The 20,789-nt window shown below is 49.9% G+C and overlaps 2 protein-coding genes across 9 annotated transcripts in view; both read left to right on the top strand.

Annotated features, from left to right (window-relative positions):
* Positions 1–3,493, top strand: part of AXL (AXL receptor tyrosine kinase) — a 28,042-nt gene extending 24,549 nt beyond the window's left edge. For both annotated transcript variants that reach the window (XM_043598837.1, XM_043598836.1), the window contains 3 exons: positions 22–181; positions 697–833; positions 1,615–3,493. In XM_043598837.1, coding sequence (XP_043454772.1) covers positions 22–181; positions 697–833; positions 1,615–1,966 — 649 coding nt within the window. In that variant the 3' untranslated portion in view covers positions 1,967–3,493. The remainder of the gene's footprint in view (positions 1–21; positions 182–696; positions 834–1,614) is intronic.
* Positions 3,494–3,616: 123 nt separating this feature from the next.
* Positions 3,617–20,789, top strand: part of HNRNPUL1 (heterogeneous nuclear ribonucleoprotein U like 1) — a 37,678-nt gene continuing 20,505 nt past the window's right edge. The window contains exons 1-7 of one of the 7 annotated variants that reach the window (XM_043598839.1): positions 3,617–6,218; positions 9,737–9,859; positions 12,462–12,615; positions 14,380–14,453; positions 15,945–16,084; positions 17,969–18,068; positions 19,976–20,088. In XM_043598839.1, coding sequence (XP_043454774.1) covers positions 5,924–6,218; positions 9,737–9,859; positions 12,462–12,615; positions 14,380–14,453; positions 15,945–16,084; positions 17,969–18,068; positions 19,976–20,088 — 999 coding nt within the window. In that variant the 5' untranslated portion in view covers positions 3,617–5,923. Of the gene's footprint in view, positions 6,219–9,736; positions 9,860–12,458; positions 12,616–14,379; positions 14,454–15,944; positions 16,085–17,968; positions 18,069–19,975; positions 20,089–20,789 lie in introns of all 7 variants that reach the window. The other 6 variants (XM_043598840.1, XM_043598842.1, XM_043598843.1 and 3 more) reach the window with 6 other exon arrangements.

The raw sequence follows: 20,789 nt of genomic DNA, 5'->3' as shown, positions 1-20,789 counted from the left end.
TCCTCTCCCCATTCCGGGCAGGCTGAACGAGAACATGTCTGTGTGTGTGGCGGACTTTGGGCTCTCTAAGAAGATCTACAATGGGGACTACTACCGGCAGGGACGCATCGCCAAGATGCCAGTCAAGTGGATCGCCATCGAGAGCCTAGCTGACCGGGTCTACACCAGCAAGAGTGATGTGGTATGTGTCAGTTGTGGGGAGCAGTGGCCAGTTCATGTCACATTGCAGCTGGGCTCACGGGGATGCCCGGGCTTCCCGGTACAGGGGCCTGACCGCATGTGTTAGGCATGTCTGGGGGTGTGCTGGGTGTCTGTGAATGGTGGTGTGGGCATGGTGGCGACATGCACAGGTCCACGTGTGCATGATGGCATGTTCATACATGGGACGTGTGGACAGTTTAGGTCGGGAGAGGCAGTGGTGAGGACATGTATGTATGCACAGCCACAGTGCCCAGGGCGACCCGTAAGACCATGTGACTGTGAAGTGTGTACGTGTGTGCATGGATCATCATGCCTATGCACACACAAAAGTTGCCACCCAGTGTGTCCCTGTGCCAAAGTGTTTCGGTGAAGAGCTGTGATGCCCCCACAGAAATAGCTGTGTACAGATGTGCACATAAATGTGGGTGTACCTGTGCATTGGGGTGTCTTTGTGCAGGAGAGACCCTCTAACTCTCTCTCCTCTGCCCCCTACAGTGGTCCTTTGGAGTGACGATGTGGGAGATTGCCACGCGAGGCCAAACCCCATATCCAGGAGTGGAGAACAGCGAGATTTACGACTACCTGTGCCAGGGAAACCGCCTGAAACAGCCTGTGGACTGTCTGGATGGACTGTGAGGACCCTGAGGACTCTCCCCACCCCCAATCCAATCCCAGAGTTCACTCCAAAAGCCCTGAGCACCCCACATGGCCCCGACCCTCTAAAACCTGCACAGAATCCCCCAGACCGTTGAGGAACCCCCACACCTCCTCACCAATGCCCCACAAGACTAGGGCTAGCTCACAGGGTGCAGACTAGCAAAAGGTGCCCTCTCCTCTGGTGCCTTTCTGTGTGGAATGCAGGCTGGATCAGCCGCCTGGGCCGGGCATCTGTGGGCAGTGAATAAGTGCACCAGCTTACCTGGGGGCCCTGCCTCTGAGACCCCCCACTCCCCAAATTCTAATTCACCTCAGACTCCTGAGCACCCATACTTCCCCCACATGCTCTTCAACACCCCTCAGGACCTGCTGCCAACCCTCCAGTTTGCCATATGGGGCTTCTCCAAACTCATGGGGCTCCTCTGAGATATCCCCAGGATCCTTTAGGACAGTGTTTATGAAGCTTACAGTTTATGAAACTTACAGCGCAGAGAGAAAAGCAGAGCATTCATCCAGCGCTTTGAGGGCAAAGTCTGCTCTAGCAAACCCTCACTGAACACCACACGATACTCAGAGAGGTTCCCCAAGACCCTTTTCAGCAACTGAGTGTCCTAGGACTCCCCTCAGAAACTCTTGGGAGACAGTAGCCCCCAAACTGCTATGGTTCCTTCCAGTCCCGTGAAATACCCCAAACTCCCAGAACGCCCTCCTTCTGAGTGCCTGCTCAGTCTCCCACCCTTCACTTTGCTGCCCTAGGTATGCCCTGATGTCCCGGTGCTGGGAGCTAAACCCCCGGGACCGGCCGAGCTTCTCAGAACTTCGGGAGGATCTGGAGAACACCCTGAAGGCCCTGCCCCCTGCCCAGGAGCCCGACGAGATCCTCTATGTCAACATGGATGAGGGTGGAGGGCATCCTGAACCACTTGGAGCTGCTGGAGGAGCTGACCCCCTAACCCAGCCTGACCCTAAGGATTCTTGCAGTTGCCTCACCGCGGCTGAGGTCCATCCTGCTGGACGCTATGTCCTCTGCCCTTCTACCGCCCCCGGCCCTACTCTGCCCACGGAAAGGAGCTCCCCAGCTCCCCCAGGGCAGGAGGATGGAGCCTAAGACAACCCTCTACCTGGGACTCCCTCTCAGGACCCAAGCTAGGCACTGCCACTGGGGGAGCCTACCCTATCAACTATTTCTCCATTCCAGGCCTCACCCCAAACTACAGCCTTCTCTTCCTACCTATTCCACTTCCATCCCAGACAGATCCTTTCCTTTTTCCATGCCTTAGAGTCCCCATGTGTAAAAGGAAGGGGTTGTACCGCAATCCCTAAGGATCCTTCCAGGTCTGACATTCCACGATTCTAGATTCTAAGGTTTAAAGAGTCTAGATTCAAAGGTTCTAGGTTTCAAAGATGCTATTAGTCTTTGGCTCTAAGGACCCAAAATCCCAAAGTCTCTAATTCTAAAGTGCTAAGGTTCTAGACATGGAAGTTGCAAGGTCTATATTCTAAGGCTCTGAGAGCCCATGGCTCTAGATTTTTCTGGTTCTAGGATTCTTCATAAAGCCCACAAGATTTTGGGTTCTAAGCTCTAAGATTCTAGTTTTAGGATCCAAGGTTCTGTGATCCTAGATTTTATTTTTCTAGGGTTCTGAATTCTTAGGGTATAAGATTCTAGATTCTACAATTCTAGACCTGGAGGTTCTAAGGCCTAATGTTCTAAAATCTGATGTTCTAAGCCTCCTAGGCTGTAAATTTTCTGGCTTATCAGACTCTACATCATAAGGCTTCCAGATTTTATCTTCTCAAGTTCAAAGCTTCTAATAATGGTTAATTATAAGTTTTAAGGCTTCATGATCCTTGAAACTCTTATGAGATTCTGGATCCTAAATATCTAAGGTTAAAATGTGCAATTCAAAAGTTCTAAGAGTCTAAAGATGGAGGTTCAAAGGTCTAATGTTCTAAGATGTGATGTTCTAAGACTTAGTCTAAGAACCTAGATTCTCTGTGTCTAAGATTCTAGACCATATGCTTCAAGATTCTAGATTATTAAACTCAAAGATTCTAATGTTGTTCTGTTCTATGTTCCAAGGTACTCTAGAGTCTATTGGTCCAAGATTCTGGACCCTCAGCACTAAGGTATAAAACTCTACAGTTAGTTGTGACTAGCTAGATACCAAAGTTTTAATCATTTCTAATGTTGGATACCTTTAGGTTCAATGCTGCATTCCACCTTTCTAGGGTTTTAGTTGAGGGTCCAAGAATCCACAGTTCTAAATCTTAAGTTCCTAGGCACTGTAGTTCTAAGATTCAAACGTTGTAGTTGTAAGATTCAAAAGTTCAAAGATTCTAAAGGCGTACTGGTCTAGAATTCCAAGGTATGATTCCAAGATTCTAATCTTACAGTATTCTTCTGTGCGACTCTCCCTTTCTTAGCCACCTCTGCTTCCTCCTCCCCTCATGTGGGGGCATGCCTCCCCTCAAGCCTGTGCAATGCATTAGGGATGCCTCCTTTCCCCAGGAGACAATTTCCCTCCTTTTGGGCCATGCTGCCCCCCGAGCCAATCCCTCAAGCCTCCTGTACAGAGGTGTGGACTCTGGTGCCTCCAGAGGGGCTCAGATCACATAAAACTTTATAACCACACTTCTGTCTCCTCTTGTTTCCACTCAGCTGTCATGTGGCCCCTCTCCCTGGCCACTCAGTTTCCCCATCAGTAAAAAGAAGAGCTTGGTGGTCTAGAAGTTCTCCCTTTATCAAGAGGGTAGAAATGAGCATATGCATAGGCAAAAAGACATAGAAAGAAATGCCGACTCTCCTTCCTAGTGAGGAAGAGGCGCGTGGATACTCCTGTCACAAAGAGACTCTTCTCCTCACCCCAAAGTAACAGGCCCATTAGGACATACTCAGGCATACCTTGCCACAAATAGAGACACTGAAATTCAGACGCACAGAGTAACAGACATACAAAATTACACAGATAACAAACATATTTGCAAACATATGCAAGGCAGATACTCACCAGGAATAGGAAGAAACTAGACTAACAGATTACAGAATAAATAAAGTGGCACAAATACCTAGAGAGTACAACAGGTACTCACAGACTCAAACGTTCAGGTTCACATAGAAACACAGGCACAGAACACCTCCGATCAGCGAGGGCGCACAAAGGGATTGCTGCCAAGACAAGCACCCTGTGCTTTGCATGCCCACGTTCCCGGGTCTATCGGGCAGCAGATGAAGAAACCCTTGGCAGCGCCCGGACGCCCCCCGGTGGCAGCTCCTGAGAACCCGAGGACAGTTCAATCCGGGCCACAAACTTTTTCAGAACAAATCATTGTGGGAAGCTGGGAGGAGAGAGGAAGTCGGACGTGGGCGAGGGGCGGGGTGTCTGGACTGGAACCTCCGGGCCCACGTGAGTGTCTGCCCCGTTTCTGAGTGGGTGCTGTGTGTCGAGGTTGCCTTGTCAGCTTGTAGTGTAACTGTCCCGTGTCTTTATCATTTGATGCCTCCTGCCTGTGTGGACCTTAGTGGCCACATCTACACTGCAGTTTGGTGTATTATCCCCTTTACGGATGTATCTGATCTGACTCATTTGTTTATCTGTGTTGTGTGTGCTTTTGTCTAAGTAGAGGTGGTGGTGGTGTGTGGTTTTTGTGGGCTTGCGGTATGGCTCGGTGGGCAGCGGGCGTTTGCATTGTGTAGCACGATTGTGTATTTCACGGAAGTTTTGTGTCTTTTGAGTTAGAGGCGACAGGTGGTGCAGCAGTAGACATTGTGAAACTGTGGCGTTTGCATTTGTAGCGTGAGGCTGAACTACGGACCTATGTGTTCGAGCTTGTCAGTACAGACGCCAAACAGAACTACTGAACAGCAGCTCAGAAGATTTGGGGTACAGACCCGAGAACTTTCGGAGGTGGGGAAGTCTCTATGGTCGCGTGCAGAGCGCCCATTCCACGTAAGATACCAACCATAGAGAAAGACTGCAGCGAATCTATGATCGTGGAAAGAGGCGCCCCTTGAGATGAACTATCAAAAGGGAAGAGGGTGCGATTTCCTTTACAACTTTTTTCCCGTTGTTGGTCTAGCCTCTATTTTCAAAACTCCGGTACTCTCTGAAGTCAAAAGATTGCTTTTCGTAGTCAATTGAGTTTCTTCCAGATTAAGGATAATTTATCTACTTAATCTCTATCTCCTCGGCCTCCCTCTTCAGCTACATTTGTGAGGCCGTCCGCCAAAGAACAGCCAATCTGGTTGGCTTTTCCTAAAGCTATCCAACTGTACTAGCTTTAGTGAGTTAAAACGATAATTGCAATTGGTGGACAGATTGTTTTGAAACCGCCCTAACGGCAAGGGGCAGGTCCTTCGTGAATTCATCCTTTCCGGTTTCTTAAAGGCAAACGTAAAAGGAGGAAGAGGGGGGAGTTGGTCTGCCGACCCTCCATTTGATTGGTTCTAGTGCTTTTATCCGCTTGTACTCCTCTAGGGGCGGGAGATCTAGACCAATCAGGGTATGTGTTACAGGAGACACCAGTTTGATGAAAGGACCGCGCAGGAAAGGCCGAGAGTGTGTATGTGTGAGTGGCGGGGGGTGGGGGGGTGGGCAGGGAGGTTCATTCTGAGATCCCATCGCTGATTGGGCCAAGTCCTTACTCCCTTTTCTTCATTTGACCCTACGGGAGCGGGCGCGCGGGGGCCACCCAATCACCGCGTGCTCCGCCTCCCGCCTTTTCCCGCCCTCCGCTCCGGCGGCGGCAGCGACGTAGGCCAACGCTTCCTCCCCGGGTGCGACGGAGCCCTTTATTGCCGTTCTTTTGAAAGCCGCGCTTTGATTGGCTGAGTCTCCCGGCCCGCGCCCGTTGCCTCCACGCGGTGGCCAATTGGCACCCGTGTTGCATCGCATGGGGCCACGGAGGAGGGGGAGGTGGCGGCGGCGGCCATTTTGAGCCGCCGCCGCCATTGGAGCGGGCCCCCCCCCCTTTTCCCCCTTCGCCTCCTGACAGGAAAGGTTTAAGGGGGACAGAGCCCTGGGAGGCCGGGCCGGGCTCGGGGGCCGCCCCGGGGGCCCGGGCCATGGATGTGCGCCGTCTGAAGGTGAACGAACTTCGCGAGGAGCTGCAGCGCCGCGGCCTGGACACTCGCGGCCTCAAGGCCGAGCTTGCTGAGCGGCTGCAGGCGGCGCTGGAGGCCGAGGAGCCCGACGACGAGCGGGAGCTCGAGGCCGACGACGAACCGGGGCGACCCGGGCACAACAACGAGGAGGTCGAGACCGAGGGGGGCTCCGAGCTGGAGGGGACCGCGCAGCCACCGCCGTCCGGGCTGCAGCCGCACGCGGAGCCTGGCGGCTACTCGGGGCCGGACGGACATTGTGAGAGTGCGCGGGGCGGGGGTCGGGGAGCCCGGAGTCCGGGCCGAGGAAGGGCTGTGGGACGCGGGAGTCCGGCGCCTGAGGTCGGGGAGATGGTCTGAGGATTGGGGGATCCTGCCACCTGCCGCTGAAAAGGATCTAGGGCCCAGGGCCTCGGGACGACTGGAGGGTGGACCCTGGCATTCGGTGCAGGAGAGCTACTGGAGTGGGGGCTCTTGGTTTCGGAGATGGGGAAGGTCCCGGGGGTGTAGAGGATTCCGGAGTCTGGGGCTCGGAGACCGGAAGCCGTGGTTTCTGGAGCCGAAGAGAGTCGGAAGAACAAGAGGTTTTCTAACCGGGGGCCGAGGAGGGTCTTGGAAATGACGATATTAGGGTTTGGAGCCGGGGGGGAGGGGGCTTTGGGGCTGTGCTAGCCCAGCGTGTGGGCTGGACGTCAGGAGCCGTGTTTTTAGGGCTGGAAGAGTTTTAAGAATAGAGGATCTTGGAGTTTGGTGCTGGGTGGGGTATGGGGAGTTCTCATATTTGGTACTGGGATGGGTTAGTGAGGTGGAGGTGCTGGTGTCTGGCCAGGGGGAAATCTGATGGACTGGGTGTTCTGGTATTTGGCTAGTGAGCATTTAGGGGATGTGGGAGACTACCATGTGATTGGACTGTGGGGGACCCCCATCTGTCTAAGGATGGCCTGGGGGACTCTGAGATCCAGGGCTGGAAGGCCAACCTTGACTCAGGGCCAACTTGGGCATTTGGTACTAGGATACCTGGGGATCTTCTGATTGGCTTCCAGAGGAGGTAGAAGGAAACCCCCATCTCTGGGGGCAGGCAAGGGAGGGAAGGATGCCTCGCTGGACAAGGAACCTAGCGATCTTGAGCTGGGTGGATTCTGGGAACAGGTAATTCAGCGCCTATTGCTGAGTCGTCTTGGATTAACAGTATGGATTGTTTGAAGAACAGAAAAGTAGCTAGGGGTGGGGTGCGGCTGATAGCAAGTTGGTGGAGTTTGAAGTCAGTGGAGTATCTGGGGGATAGAGGATCCTTCTGTCCAGGACAGGAGTGTACGTGTGGTCTAGCATATGTGGGAGAGGGGAGGGTATAGAATGGAAAGAGAAAGAAAACCTGTTGACTTGGCTAGAGGTCTCAGGATGGAGTGGGGGTAGTGTTTCTGAGACTGAGTGTCTCCACGAGAGGGCTCCTTGGTCCTCAGAAACAGTTATTTGTGTGCCCAGGGAATGGGGGGATCTCAGGGTGTAGTAAGGAACCACTGCATGAGCCAGAAGGTATGGCTCAGAACAAGAGGGGCAGGGTAGGTCTGTGATTGTCTGAAGAGAGAAGACCCTAGTATGGAAGGTAGGAAATGTGGAGTTAGAAAAACGTGGTTTTCTAGCAGGACAGGGGAGTGGTGATTGGAGAAGTTAAGGAGTAAGTAGAAAGGACTCTGGCATACAGCATTTGTGGTATTTCTCTGAAAAGTGGGTGCCATGAGGTTAGCCAAGTGAGGAGAGCAAGAGGGTGAGGGAAGAGACAAGAAACTGGGTTGGCATTGGGTACTTACTGACTTATTGGTGAGAGATGTGATGTCCTGGAGGGGGGCGACCTGAGTATAAATTAGCAGTGAGAGCAGCCTAGTGATTGTCCGGGACCCACATGCCGGGAAGAATACTTCCTTTGCAGAGACCTGTGAGGGAAGGAGGAGTGCATGTCTAGGGCAGGAGAGATGCTGCAGGAATGCCTAGGAGGAAGGGCCAGTGGCCAGAGGTGTCTCAGAAGAGGGACTGCTAGACTCTGGACAGACTTTGTTCCAAAGGTGTGTCTATGACTTGGGCAAGTCAGTTCGCCTCTGTGAGCCCTGGTTTTCTTGCGTGCACAACAGGGATAATAATATGCCCCCCAGGATTGTTATGAATGAGGTCACATGTGTAGGAGGCTTAGCACTGGGCTTGCATGTCAATAGGAGGTGGATGTTTTAAGGGTGGAGAAGGACCCCAGAATCATCCGGGGTGAGGCTGCCTTTGTGGGCACAGGGGAGATATTTGAAAAGAGAGATGTGAGTATTTGTAGGAAGAAGAGTACTGTGCTTGGAGCCCAGAAGAAACCGAATAGTTTGAAAGGCACTCCCTGTGTTCCAATTAAGGAGATAATCTATTTCTTCCTTTTTCCTGTAACCCCTACAACAAAATCCTCTGAGCCCCTTTCATGCCCCACTGCAACCCTTCCTTCAGGCTCTGGTAAACAGAGCTGTGGCAGATCACGTGATCTGTTACTTTCCTCCCTTTGGGCTGCACCTGGTTTGTGCCCAGATGTATTTGTCCTCTGAGAAAGGATCCAATCAGTTAGCAAGTGGCAGAATAGTCTCTCCTTCCCTGTGGTTCTGCCAGTCCTGGCACAGCTACCAATAGGGCCCTAGAGGCACCTAGCAGAGCTTGCCACTGGGGTAGAGAACCTGCTTGCTGCTCGTCCTAGGGTTCCAGACTTCTCTCTGGGTTTGGCTGCAAGGTTCTTCTTGGGTTTGCTACTCTGGTTCTAGTCTCACCTCTGAACTTTGACATGTTGTAACAACCCCAGGAATGGCTTCTCTGTTACTTTCTGGGTTCCTGTCTTAACTCCTGGTACTTCTTGGTAAACCTGAATGCAATTAGAATTTGCTTTTTGTGTTTAAGTATTTGTTTAATGTATGTCCTATTCATAAAACTGAAGGCTTCAGTGAGGCAAGCTTATTCTAAGCTATACCCAGGGTCTGGTATGTAGTGTGCATTCCACAAATCGTTAATGATATTCTTATAATAAGAATAAGCTTCTGTTCTTAGTCTGATTCCATGAGACACCTTCTCGAAACCCTTCCCACCTAGCTCCATATATTTCATGACTTCTCCCTAATGAGTCTAAAGGCCACTATTATCATAACTCCTGTTTTCCTAACTGTTCCTCCGCCACCCCCCATTTCCCTGTCAATTGGGATGGTTAGTCTTTATCTTTGCAGCTATGGTGGGGTGGAAGAGATTCTTGAAGAGGGTTGGCTGTGCAGTGAGTTGGGCTGGGCAGCAGGCTGATTTGCGCCCTGAGTAGTTTTTAAGGTCGTGCCCTGAAGCCAGCTCCCTACACATCATACCACGTCATAAGACAGCTAGACTGGTGGTTTTTAAACTGTGCTGCATGGAGTCCCAGCTGCCAATAGAGTTGTCACAGCCTTTGAGTGGGGACTTAGGGAGTGAGGTCAAGCTGGGTACTTTCTCTGACCCTCCCATCTTCTCACTTTAACCAGAGCGGTTCTGCCTCAGTTGGTTTTGTTTGTTGGGATTCTGTACAACCCAGTCACAGATGTATCGCCAATCATTTGAGGGACAAGAGGGCACGTCCTTAGGCAGTTGAGGCTGCTGACTGCCCAGATAGGTTCCATCTGAAGGGGTTGTCACACCTTTTAGCCTTTGGCAGACTGTCCCCACTGAGAATGACATTGTGTAGCACCAAAAACCCACCTCTGGGCCCAAGAAGCACCTTTCTAACTAGCCATTTCTTGTTTTAAGATGTCATGGACAATATTACCAGGCAAAACCAATTCTATGAAAGCCAGGTCATCAAGCAAGAGAACGAGTCTGGCTACGAGAGGAGACCTCTGGAAATGGAGCAGCAGCAGGCCTATCGCCCAGGTGGGAAAGTACACGTTGTACATCTCTTTCGAAGGAACTAGAATCTGTATGTGGCCTTTACCCTCTGCCTAGAGCCGTCTTCCCAGAGAGATTTTGCATCTTCCTCTTGGATGGTCCATTTGGACTCTGTCACTCTGGAAAGGTTCTTTTGAAGGAGAGAACTTAATCCTGCTCCCGGGTGTTGAAAGAGGGGAGTCTTCATGGTATCTGTTTTCAGATGTTAGTATCAACACCCTGGAGAGTTTAGACTCAGAGGACAGTACTTGAGTCTTACTTAAGGTCTTAGAATGTAGAATCCAGCAAGGACTTTTTATTTTTATTTTTTAATGTTTATTCATTTCTGAGGGGGAGAGAGTGAGAGAACGTGAGCGGGGGAGGGGCAGAGAAAGAGGGAGACAGAGGATCCAAAGCGGGCTCTGTGCTGACAGCAGAGAGCAGATGTAAGGGTCAAACTCACCAACCATGAGATCATGACCTGAGCCAAAGTTGGATGCTTAACCGACTGAGCCACCCAGGTGCCCCATCTAGCAAGGAGTTTCTAAAGCTAGTTTAGTATTTAGTAGTTTCTGCATTCTGAAGAATATTGTTCCAGAAGATGTCATTAGGGACTTCCCAGGGAAGGGTTCCTTGCCTAAAACATACCTGGAAATGCAGCACGTGCTATACCACCTCTGGGAGCATTAAAGGCTCTGAGAAGTCCTGGACTGAAAAAAAACCTGTGTCACACTGTTTAAACCCAGGGTTTCCCAAATATGTGAATAAATATGTCTTTGCCGAACAAAGTTTCTTCCAGTGTCAGTTTGGGAAACACAGATGCAACCCAGCTCTCTGCTCCCATTTTACAGACTGAGGAGATGGCTTATCTGATGGCAGAGCTGGGGTTAGCACCCAGGAAACTGGTGCTTGGGCCACTGCTGTTGGTTAATAAGCAGCATTCCCAACCAGTTGTGTCCTACCATTTAGAAAGCAGGGTCCCACTGTTGAGTAATGATGGAGCCAGAACTGCCTCCCAGTCTTGTGTTCCTGTCACTGTGTTACAGCCCTAGTGTCTGTACTTAGTGAAGTTGATTCTATCTAATTCCATTCTGGTTCATCCACAAAGTGAAATCCCCAGACATTTCTTGTGGGTGGCTGAGGATTTTACTTTCAATGTAGGTTAAACTGCAGATTTGTGTCAGGCTCTGTCAAACCTGTGGGATCATTTGGCCCAAGGAGAGTCATTTCTGTGCTGTTACCAACAGACTTTTTTTTTTTTAATGTTTGTTTATGTATTTTTGAGAGAGAGATCAAGATTGCAAGAGGGGGAGGGGCAGAGAAGAGGGAGAGACAGAGAATCCCTAGCAGGCTCCACACTGTCAGTGTAGAGCCCGATGAGGGGCTTGAACTCATGAACTGCAAGATCATGACCTGAGCCATCTAGGGACCCCCACAACAGACATTTATCGGGGCCTCCTGCGAGCTCGGCTCTGCTGGGAAGCATGGAGGCTCTCCAGATGGGGGAGCGCAGTCCCTGCCGTGGGTGCCCAGGAGCCTTCTTTCTACGCCACGGCTAAGGATCCGAAGTGGTCTTGGCTTGAGTGCTGAAATGAGGAGATGTGAGTGATCCACGGTGTCAGCATAGATGCTGGTTCCACAGTTTGCTCTCTGTTAGGTGCTTGGATTATTAAGTCACACCACAAATAGAAAGTCAGGATTTCTATTTGTGGTATGACTTAATAAGGCCATCACACCTATAGGCCGGCTTAAGTTCAGACCCTCGCTTCTGGAATGATTCTGGGCTTCATGGTAGAGTGACTGAAGCCAGTGGAGTTAGCTGTGGGCCCACAGTGTCCTGTTGAATTGACCTTCCCACCTCCTTTTCCAGACAGACGACGCTTTGTAAGAAATGAGGTAGAGAGATTCTCTGGGAGGAATAATTAGAGAAGGTCGGATCGTGGGATCTCAAAGTTTAAAGGGATCTTAGAAATTTTCTTTATTTTTTCTAGAGAGAGAAAGAGTATGACCCAGGGAGAGGGGCAGAAGAAAAGAAAGAATCCTAAGCAGGCCCCATGCCCAGCGTATACCCCGATGCAGGGCTTGATCCCACGATGCTGGGATCATGACCTGAGCAGAAATTAAAAGTCAAACGCTCAGCCGACTGAGCCACCCAGGTGCCTCCATGTTAGAAACTCTCTAGGGCTCTCCCACTCATTGCGGACCAAGGTAGCTGCCAACTTTCCTGAGGCCTTTGGCAAAGTAGCCTAAGGCAGCTATTCACTTTTGGGTGGACCTTATTAAGAGAGCTGGTCTTTATTCAGTGCTGAAGTCCTCTCTCCCACATGAAGCCTGAGAGTTATCTGGCTGACATCTGTCACCCCATCAACTGCCAGTGCAGATGTGCCTCGCTGACCATCCCCGACTTCCCTCTGCCCTGGTCCTGTTCTCCAGTGCAGCCTTCTTGGCTCCCTGGTAGGTTTCCGTTGAACCGAGCAAGCTGCCTGTGCCCAGCCCATCGTGAGTGTAGTCAGGATCCCGCCAACATCTCCTGAGCTAAAGGAACCAGAAAAGTGATAGCTAAGGAGTTTCCAAGTGTCTTGACCACCTGGCTTTGTCCTGACAGTAGAAATGAAGACAGAGATGAAGCAAGAAGCACCCACCAGCTTCCTCCCACCCGAAGCATCTCAACTCAAACCAGATAGACAACAATTCCAGAGTCGCAAGAGGCCTTATGAAGAAAACCGGGGACGGGGGTACTTTGAGCACCGAGAGGATAGGAGGTGGGTGTGTGAGGTGATAGTCCCCCTTCTTCCAGTAGGTCTCTGTGTCTGTAGCCTGGTGCCCACTGGTACCTTTGTATTAACCAAGGGGGCAGAGCAACCTGCCCTCACACGTTTGCTCAGTTCTCCCTGCACTCACTGCCAGATTCAGCTTTACTAAATTTTTGCTCCTTCCTCAGCTCCTCCCTTCTCATTACCTACAGGGTAAAGTCCAAATACTTGGCCTTTCACATGTGAGATGCCAGCTTGCCTTTTCAGTCCTTTGCCTCACTGCCCCATCATCCTGCACAGTGTCCTATTCTTAATGGCTGCTCAGTATCCCTTGATGAAAAGATTTTTTTCCTGACCCTTTTCCCAAACACATCCTTCCATCTATCTACTCATTTATCTATTGTCACACTCCCGCTGCTTTCACAAGGTACCTACTCTTGGGCTGGACACTGGGGACACAGAGATGATTTGTTTGGACAGTGGGTTTTGCCTTCTTTTGATCCCAATATAGGGCCTGAGACAGACCCATGAGTAAGCCACAACCTAGTGACACCAGTAGTCACGGTGTGTGTCAGGAGGTCAGAGGAGGGAGTGTCCTCTCTGCCCTGGTTATTTTCCTTTCCTGACAAGCCCTTCCTATCCCTTTGCCCCAGCCCCAGTTCCCCCACCCCCACTCCCACCCTCCCTTCAGTTTTTGCATGAAGACTTTTCTGGTCACACAAACTAGGAATGACCATTACTTCTCTACTTGTCTGGACTGGTCATCTGACACATTTTATTTCCCACCTGGTGGATTCTATCCCCTCACTGCCTTGTGACCCTCTAAGACAGGGTCTGTGTCTCTTGGCTTCAATCAAAGCTAGGATGTGAAACTACCTCCTACAAGTTTCTCCCAATGCCTCCTACTGAGCAGAGCCCTAAGGTACTTGCCTGTGGGGAACAGAGGAAAAATACTTGCTCTGATTCGAGGCTGGCAGGGAAAGCTTTCTCAGATGAACTTACTGTGTGATGAGGTCCTTCTTTGTACAGGGCTCTGCCTTAGCCCTAGACTGGCAGAGCCAGAAGGGCATTCCACCAGAGGGAAGCCTCCCAGATGGGCCAGGGGTACCTGATCTGGGCACATGGTCGACAAGGTCCAGACTGTTCCAGACAGGACCCTGGGCATTAGACCCCATCCTTCTGTGCCTTTCCTTTATTCCTGTAAGTTGGAAGCCAGCAGTATTTTAACATTAGTCCCTTTTTAGTGATTTGGTAGGAGATGAGTCTTATTCATAATTTAGGACGCTTGACGGAAAGAGACTGAAAAAATGGGTCATTTCAAATACTTGCAGATGTGGAGTCTTAGGAAGATGTGGGCAGATTGTGATTACTGGGTTTTATCTGAGCCTTTGCACATTCCCCCTCCCCGGCCCAGCCCCTTCTGGGCTACTGTGCCACCCATCGCTAAGAGTCCATCATGGAGGCAGCTCCCAACATGCACATGGCATGGGTCAGAATCTCGGGGTGTGAGAGAGTAGTTGTCTTTGAACAGGCTGGCCCTCTGGAGCAGAATGTGCTCTCTCTAGTCTCCATCCTCACCCTAGGAGTTAACAGTCCTTGCTGTCATTGCAAGGATGTAAGGTTGCACAGTTGTTTTGCTAACCTCCGTGAGAAGAAATCAAAATCCAGGAAGCAGTCTGGAGGCCACTTGTCAATTCCAACAGAACCTTCATTTCCCTTCCTCCGTGCTCATCCAGCTGTTCTCATGTGACTTAACCCCTTTTTCTGACACAGGGGCCGCTCTCCTCAGCCTCCTGCTGAAGAGGATGAAGATGACTTTGATGACACCCTTGTTGCCATCGACACATGTGAGTCCTTGGGGTGCCCATCTGATTCTACTCTCCAGTCAGTATTGGGAAAGTCGGATATGAGAAACCGGGCTCTCGAGTGAGGTTGCTGGTTCAGAGACCGAAGACCTCCTCCCAGCTCTAGCTGGGATCCTGGGCAGGATCATTCTGTTTCTCTGATCTTCTCTTCAGGGAGGCATAATGCTGCCCTAATACGTCAGAGGATTTTCAGTGACACTCACCAGAATGGGTGCAGGGGCAATCTGGAAAACCCTGAACGCCCAGGGGCTTGTCTAACCAGGAAGGGAACCTGAGTGCACCTGGGGAAACTTAACTCTTTGACAACCAGTTCCCCAGTTTCCATCAGCTGCTCACGTTCCTGGTGAAACCAATGCCACCTTGTCCTCTGAGGCTTAACCTGGCCCGCCTCGCTGTCCGTCCTCTAGTTTCTTTCCGCTGGATAAGTGGCTTCCCCTAAACTGCATCTGAACCCGAGGGGTGACGGTGATAGAGGTCCTGCCCCTCCTCAGACTGGATCTCAGTGGTAGAACCTGCAAATCTGACTTTAGGAATTAGGAAGAAGTCGATCAGGTCTGAGAACACTGTACTTTTCAGCAGAGCAGAAACTTCACAGCAAGTCACGTATTTCTCTACTCAGCTTGTGCTTCTAGAGCAGCGCCTACATACTTTGGAAGAGAGAAAGATATCTTGTACACAGTCCGGTCTATCACAGGATCTCAAAGCCCGTGTACCTAGAGTAAAGCTAAACTTTTTTTTTTTTTTAATATTGGGTGGCAGTGATCAGTGAAGCAGCAACTGATCAGATGGGGAATGTACAGGCTATGACTCTCAGCCTTGAGGGAAAAGAGCCAGCCTGCTGGATGGGGTGGTCAGGAAAGACTTTCTTAGAGGCCTGACCAGCTCCTTGAAGAGTGGGAAGAGTCAGAGCTACAGCAGGAGAGTCCAAGGCCCGCAGAGGAGGTGGGAGCCTGTGTTGAACCTGCACAGCGGTGCCTGGGTGGCAAGTGAGGAGCCGGGTCAGATGTTTGTGCAGCTGTTGGCAGCAGGAGTCTGACTCCCAAACTGAGCTAGCACACGGAAATGGTTAAAGTGAGCGGCTGTGGGATTCACCTTTTTAAAAATGCTAAATCCCTTGAACATGATGAGGATATGGATCCTCTCCCTAGCAAATGTACATCCCTGTAAAGTGCGTTTGTGTACATTTTGGGGGGGTTCCCCTGACGGCCATCCTTGGAACCCAGCGAGGTGAAGAACCCAATTCCTATGCATAATGGCTGCGCTGATCCTGTGCAGAGGCCCGTTTGCATAGTCTGGAGCCTTGCTCCCAAACAGGAGAATGGTTAGGCAGTGCGGCTGGCTTCTCGTGCACCTACCCTCATGATGCGTCGGCTTGTGTACTCCTGGTTAACACTCTCAGGGAACTTATCTTTGCCTGTGCCTCTTTTGGGAACCTTTAAAACACCAGCCAACTCCTGGCTTTTTCCTCTACAGATAACTGTGACCTCCACTTCAAGGTGGCCCGAGACCGGAGTAGTGGCTACCCTCTCACGATTGAAGGCTTTGCCTACCTGTGGTCAGGAGCCCGTGCCAGCTATGGAGTCAGAAGGGGCCGTGTGTGCTTTGAGATGAAGGTGAGTGGGAGCAACAGAAGGGTCAGGGACAGAAACCAGGTCCATCCTTTGGAATTAGCCTGTCATCAGCCACTTCGGTCAGAGCCACGATGGCAAAAGAGATTTAATTGAGATTTAATTGGACTGTGTGTCCAAGCAAAAAAAAGCATGATGGACTCAGGAGAACTGTCATCGCTAAACACCGCATCGGAAAAGCAAGCCAATTGTACATTGCTTTGTTGAGCTAATTTTTCCTTAGTGAGATTTGACCCACGTATTATATAGCCAACCTCACTAGGTATGACATGTTTGTCGAACTGGGAAAAGGAGTAGTTTGGAAGAAAAATGAGCTAGAAAGTGTGGACATGGACCCTGCCAGTTAGAGAGGGTAGAAGGAGAGCTGGGCAAAGCTCGGTCCTGCCACCAGGACTGATCCTCTACCAGGACCTACCAGGCCATCCTCTACCATCATCTCTCCATAGTCCAGGTCAGGTTCTGTTTATGAAAAAAGCACACAGTCATGGTCAACGGAAATTCAGATGGCACAGGAGAGTGTAGGGTAAAAAAAGCAGAAGTTAGGCTCCGATCCCCCTGGTGCCCGTCCTACCCTCCAGAGGTAACTTACATGTTAGTGATTTCTTGCGTGTCCTTTGGGTAGCCAAACTTAACTGACCGTTAGTATCTACAGAACCGTTTGCACAAGCTAGATACATGCCAAGTGCCTTGCACGGGTATCTCCATTAATTCTCACCGTACCGTCCTGAAATAGGCAGTTATCCCCGTTTTTTAACAGGGCAAGCTGCCAGTGTTCTTGTTTCTGATTGACTAAGTCTGTTGATTGTGAGTTGCGTACTGTTTCATGTGCTGCTCATAGAAAAACGCTGCCGATTAAACTGACAGAGTGCTTGCTTCCCACATCAGTTGTAAGATCTGTCTGGATTTTGGAACAGCAAGATGGAAAAATGTGCATCCGAAAGTCAAGAAAATAGGTTAACTTCACAGAAACCACCGACTAACATAGATACGGTTGTTAGGCAGTCTAACCTCTAAGGTTACATCAGAAGGCACCTTTTATTCTTTCTGCTTCTTACTTAATACTGTGTTTTGGACAACATATTCCATAGCAGTACGTCAACCCTACTTCACTCTTTCTGACCGCTTCATCTGTTCTGTGACATGGATGTGCCGTAACATGGCCAGTGTCTTGTTGGTGGGTTTTTGGAGTTGTTTTTAACATAAACGGTGTCACTGAATATTTTTCTGTGTGTGTCGTGTGTTCACACATACACCTCTGATTGCATCTGTAGGGTCAACTGGAAGTTGAATTGCTGCGTTATAGAGTAGATGCATTTGCAGCATCCCCACCCACCCACTCCCCTTGTTTTTTTTTTTAAGTTTATTTTTGAGAGAGAGAGCGTGGGGAGGATCAGGGAAAGGGAGACAGAGAATCCCAAGCAGCCCTGCTCTGACAGCACAGAACCTAATGTGGAGCTCGATCCCACGAAATGTGAGATCATGACTTGAGCCGGAATCCAGAGTTGGATATTCAACCGACTGAGCCACCCAGGCGCCCCTGCATTTGCAGTTTTGATAGAGTTTGCTAAATTGCCCTGCAAAGACACTGTGCCAGTTTATCCTTCTACACTAAATATGACAGTCCCTGTTTTCTCTGTAGTGTGTTAAAATTTAAAATTAACTGCACTTTTGAAATACCTATCTCTGTGGCCCTGTAATTTCCTGAGCCTTTCAGCGCAACAGGCCTTTCGGAGCACTTAAACACCTTTTCCCCAGCAACAAAAGCCATTGCTGATTTTTAATGCCTGTGTGCTTCTTCCCTCTTGTGTTGTCTTATAACCTGCAAGCCTCTAGGCACCAGTTCTGAGCCTTCTTATTCTTTGTCCCCAGATCAATGAGGAAATCTCCGTGAAGCACCTTCCTTCCACAGAGCCCGACCCACACGTTGTTCGTATTGGCTGGTCCCTGGACTCCTGCAGCACCCAGCTGGGTAAGGGGACGTCAGCCTAGCAGTCCAGAGAGTACAGCAATGTGTCTCTATTCCTGGATTCTCAAACTTCCTAAGCTTCTCTTCCCAGCGTGGGACTCAGAACACGACTAGCCTAGGCTGGAGCACACAGTCTTTAGGCGTACAGGATTCAGCTGGAAGGACCATAATCCTATTAGCTTTCCTATGAAAAATTTAGTCTTCATCTTTTAGGAGATGGTCCAAAGTTCTCTTTAGAGAGCTGATCCTTTTCTTAAAAGATCAGTTGTCTTCTGTCTTCAAACCATGCTGAAAATAAGTTCCTCAAACCCTGTTAAGTTCTGTTTGGGGTTTTCTGTCCAGAGCCAGACCCAGAGTAAAAAGGGAAGCAGAGAGCATTGGGGCTGGTTGGCAGAGAGGCAGGGGCTGCTCATTGAGAGGTTTTGAATTTTCACAGGCCTCCAGGCCTCAGTGACATTGTGGCCCCAAGTGAGTGATTTCCATGACCAATGCTGAGATTTTCTGCTTTGGTCATATAAACCTTCTGATTATGAAAATAATGTGTCCTCTTTGTAACAATGCAGGCCACACAAGTTGGGGAAAATGAAAATCCTCCTAAACTTGTGAGATAACAGCCAACATTAACATTTTTATCTACAGTCTTCTGGATAATTCTTTTGTTCTTTGTATATCTCAAACTGGGTCACACTATGCATACCGTTTCGTGGCCTGATTTCTTTTTCCTACTTAGTGTATGCTGGGCATGTTTTTATAGATAGGTATAACTTTTTTTTTTTTTTTAACAATGTTTATTTATTTTGAGAGAGAATGCACGAAATGCATGCATGAACGAGCAGGACAGGTGCAGAGAGAGAGGGTGAGAGAATCCCAAGTAGGCTCCCCGCTGTTGGCACAGACCCTGACACGGAGCTCAAACTCATGAACCATGAGATCATGACCTGAGCCAAAATCAAGAGTTGGACGCTTGACCGACTGACCCCAACCGCCCCTTAAATAAGTACAGCTTTCTGACCACTGCATCATTTTCCTTAAGTGATGTGTAGATCTGTTAAGTTGATTGCAATTTTTTGCTGGTAAACTCTTGAGTTGTCCACGTGTATGATCTGATTGTTCACGTAAGCCTGATCCTTATAGTAGAAATGCTAGGTCAAAAGGAGTGGACAGTTTCATTTTGATAGATGTTCACACTCTTTATTTCAGGCTCCTATTTTATCTTTGTCTCTGTTTCTGTATGTCAGTGGTGGGGAGGTGGTACAGGTAAAGATCCAGAGCCCAGAATGGTCAGTTGTCCAAGGCCAACAGCTGGTGTACAGAAGAGCTGGGCCCAGAATTCACGTCTGTTGGCACCTTCTTTTCTGGTAGAATGTTCCTTGGTTTCCTGGCCAAGGGTCTATACAACCCAGGTGTCAGGCAGGGCCCTTGGAATCTCACACTGCTTCAGCCCCTGGTTCTGTGGCCTGAGGAGATCTAGCACCTTTCCTAATGGTTAGACCTCACAGTCTCCAGAAGCAAAACCCAGCCCCGTTCCTGATTTCTGCCCCAGACGCCCTGACACCAAAAATTGATGCCATTAGTAATACTTGACTGAACGTGAGTGCCACTTGAAAGGTCTCTTCTCTGTGTACAGCCTGCCTTCTCCCTCTCTCCCTCCTCCCTCTTTTCAAATTCTCCTTCTCTTTGTGCAGTTCAGTTCAGCTCCCACTCCCAGATTCCACCCCTCAACCCTCCAGGCCCTCAGAGTTCTGCATGATGAGGGCCTTCCTTTCAGCAGAACCTTCCTCACTTTTCCCCTTAAAAGCAACTGTTTAGTGAAACTAGTAATGAAACGGAGTTTTTTTTCCTTTAGAAGTATGTGGCAGACGTAGTGACCATGGCGGGTTTAATCTGCCTTTGCCCGTTTCTTCCGTCAGGTGAAGAGCCGTTCTCCTATGGCTACGGAGGCACTGGGAAGAAGTCCACCAACAGCCGGTTCGAGAACTATGGAGACAAGTTTGCAGAGAATGATGTGATTGGCTGCTTTGCGGTGAGTGCTGGCAGCCCGTGGGGGTTGGCAGAACCAAACGTTGGTCCTGTCAGCTGGACTTGCAGACTTCGTTCCCAGAATACCTCTGGTGATTGTCCGCCTCATGTCCAGCCTCTTTTGCTATGGCTCTTTGTCTTTCTTTACCAGACTGGAACGTTGACTGTCATTTTGTGCAAAATTCTGCCATTCCACCCCCTCTGGTCTTTCGCACGAAGCTGTCAGATGGCACCCTGGAGAGGTTTGGGGACATCAGGTGTGCACAGCCTTCCTCCAATCCCAGATACCAGAGGGACATTTTCTAAAAATTTTTTTAATGTTTATTTATTTTTGAGAGACAGTGTGAGTGGGGGAGAGGGAGAGAGAGAGAGAGAGGGAGACACAGAATCAGAAACAGGCTCCAGGCTCTGAGCTGTTAGCACAGAGCCTATCACGAGCTCAAACTCATGGACCGTGACCTGAGCCAAAGTTGAATGCACCGACTGAGCCACCCAGGAGCCCCTCAGAGGGACGTTTTCTAAACAAACCCAGGGATTTCTTGTCTTGCTCTGCTGCTCAATAGCCTTTGCTATTGGCTCTTGCCCCACTGTGGCATCATCTCATCCCAGAACCTCTCCTTTCACCTCATGCTGGTTGAACCGGCTTCCTACAGTGCAGTCTTCTAGAAGGGCAAGGGTGCATGCAAAATAAAACAAGAGATAGGC

The sequence above is a fragment of the Prionailurus bengalensis genome, chromosome E2 (genome assembly GCF_016509475.1).
Source record: "Prionailurus bengalensis isolate Pbe53 chromosome E2, Fcat_Pben_1.1_paternal_pri, whole genome shotgun sequence".
NCBI classification, from domain to species: Eukaryota; Metazoa; Chordata; class Mammalia; order Carnivora; family Felidae; genus Prionailurus; species Prionailurus bengalensis.
Note: the sequence above shows the minus strand (reverse complement) of the source record. Positions and strands in the feature narration are given on the sequence as shown.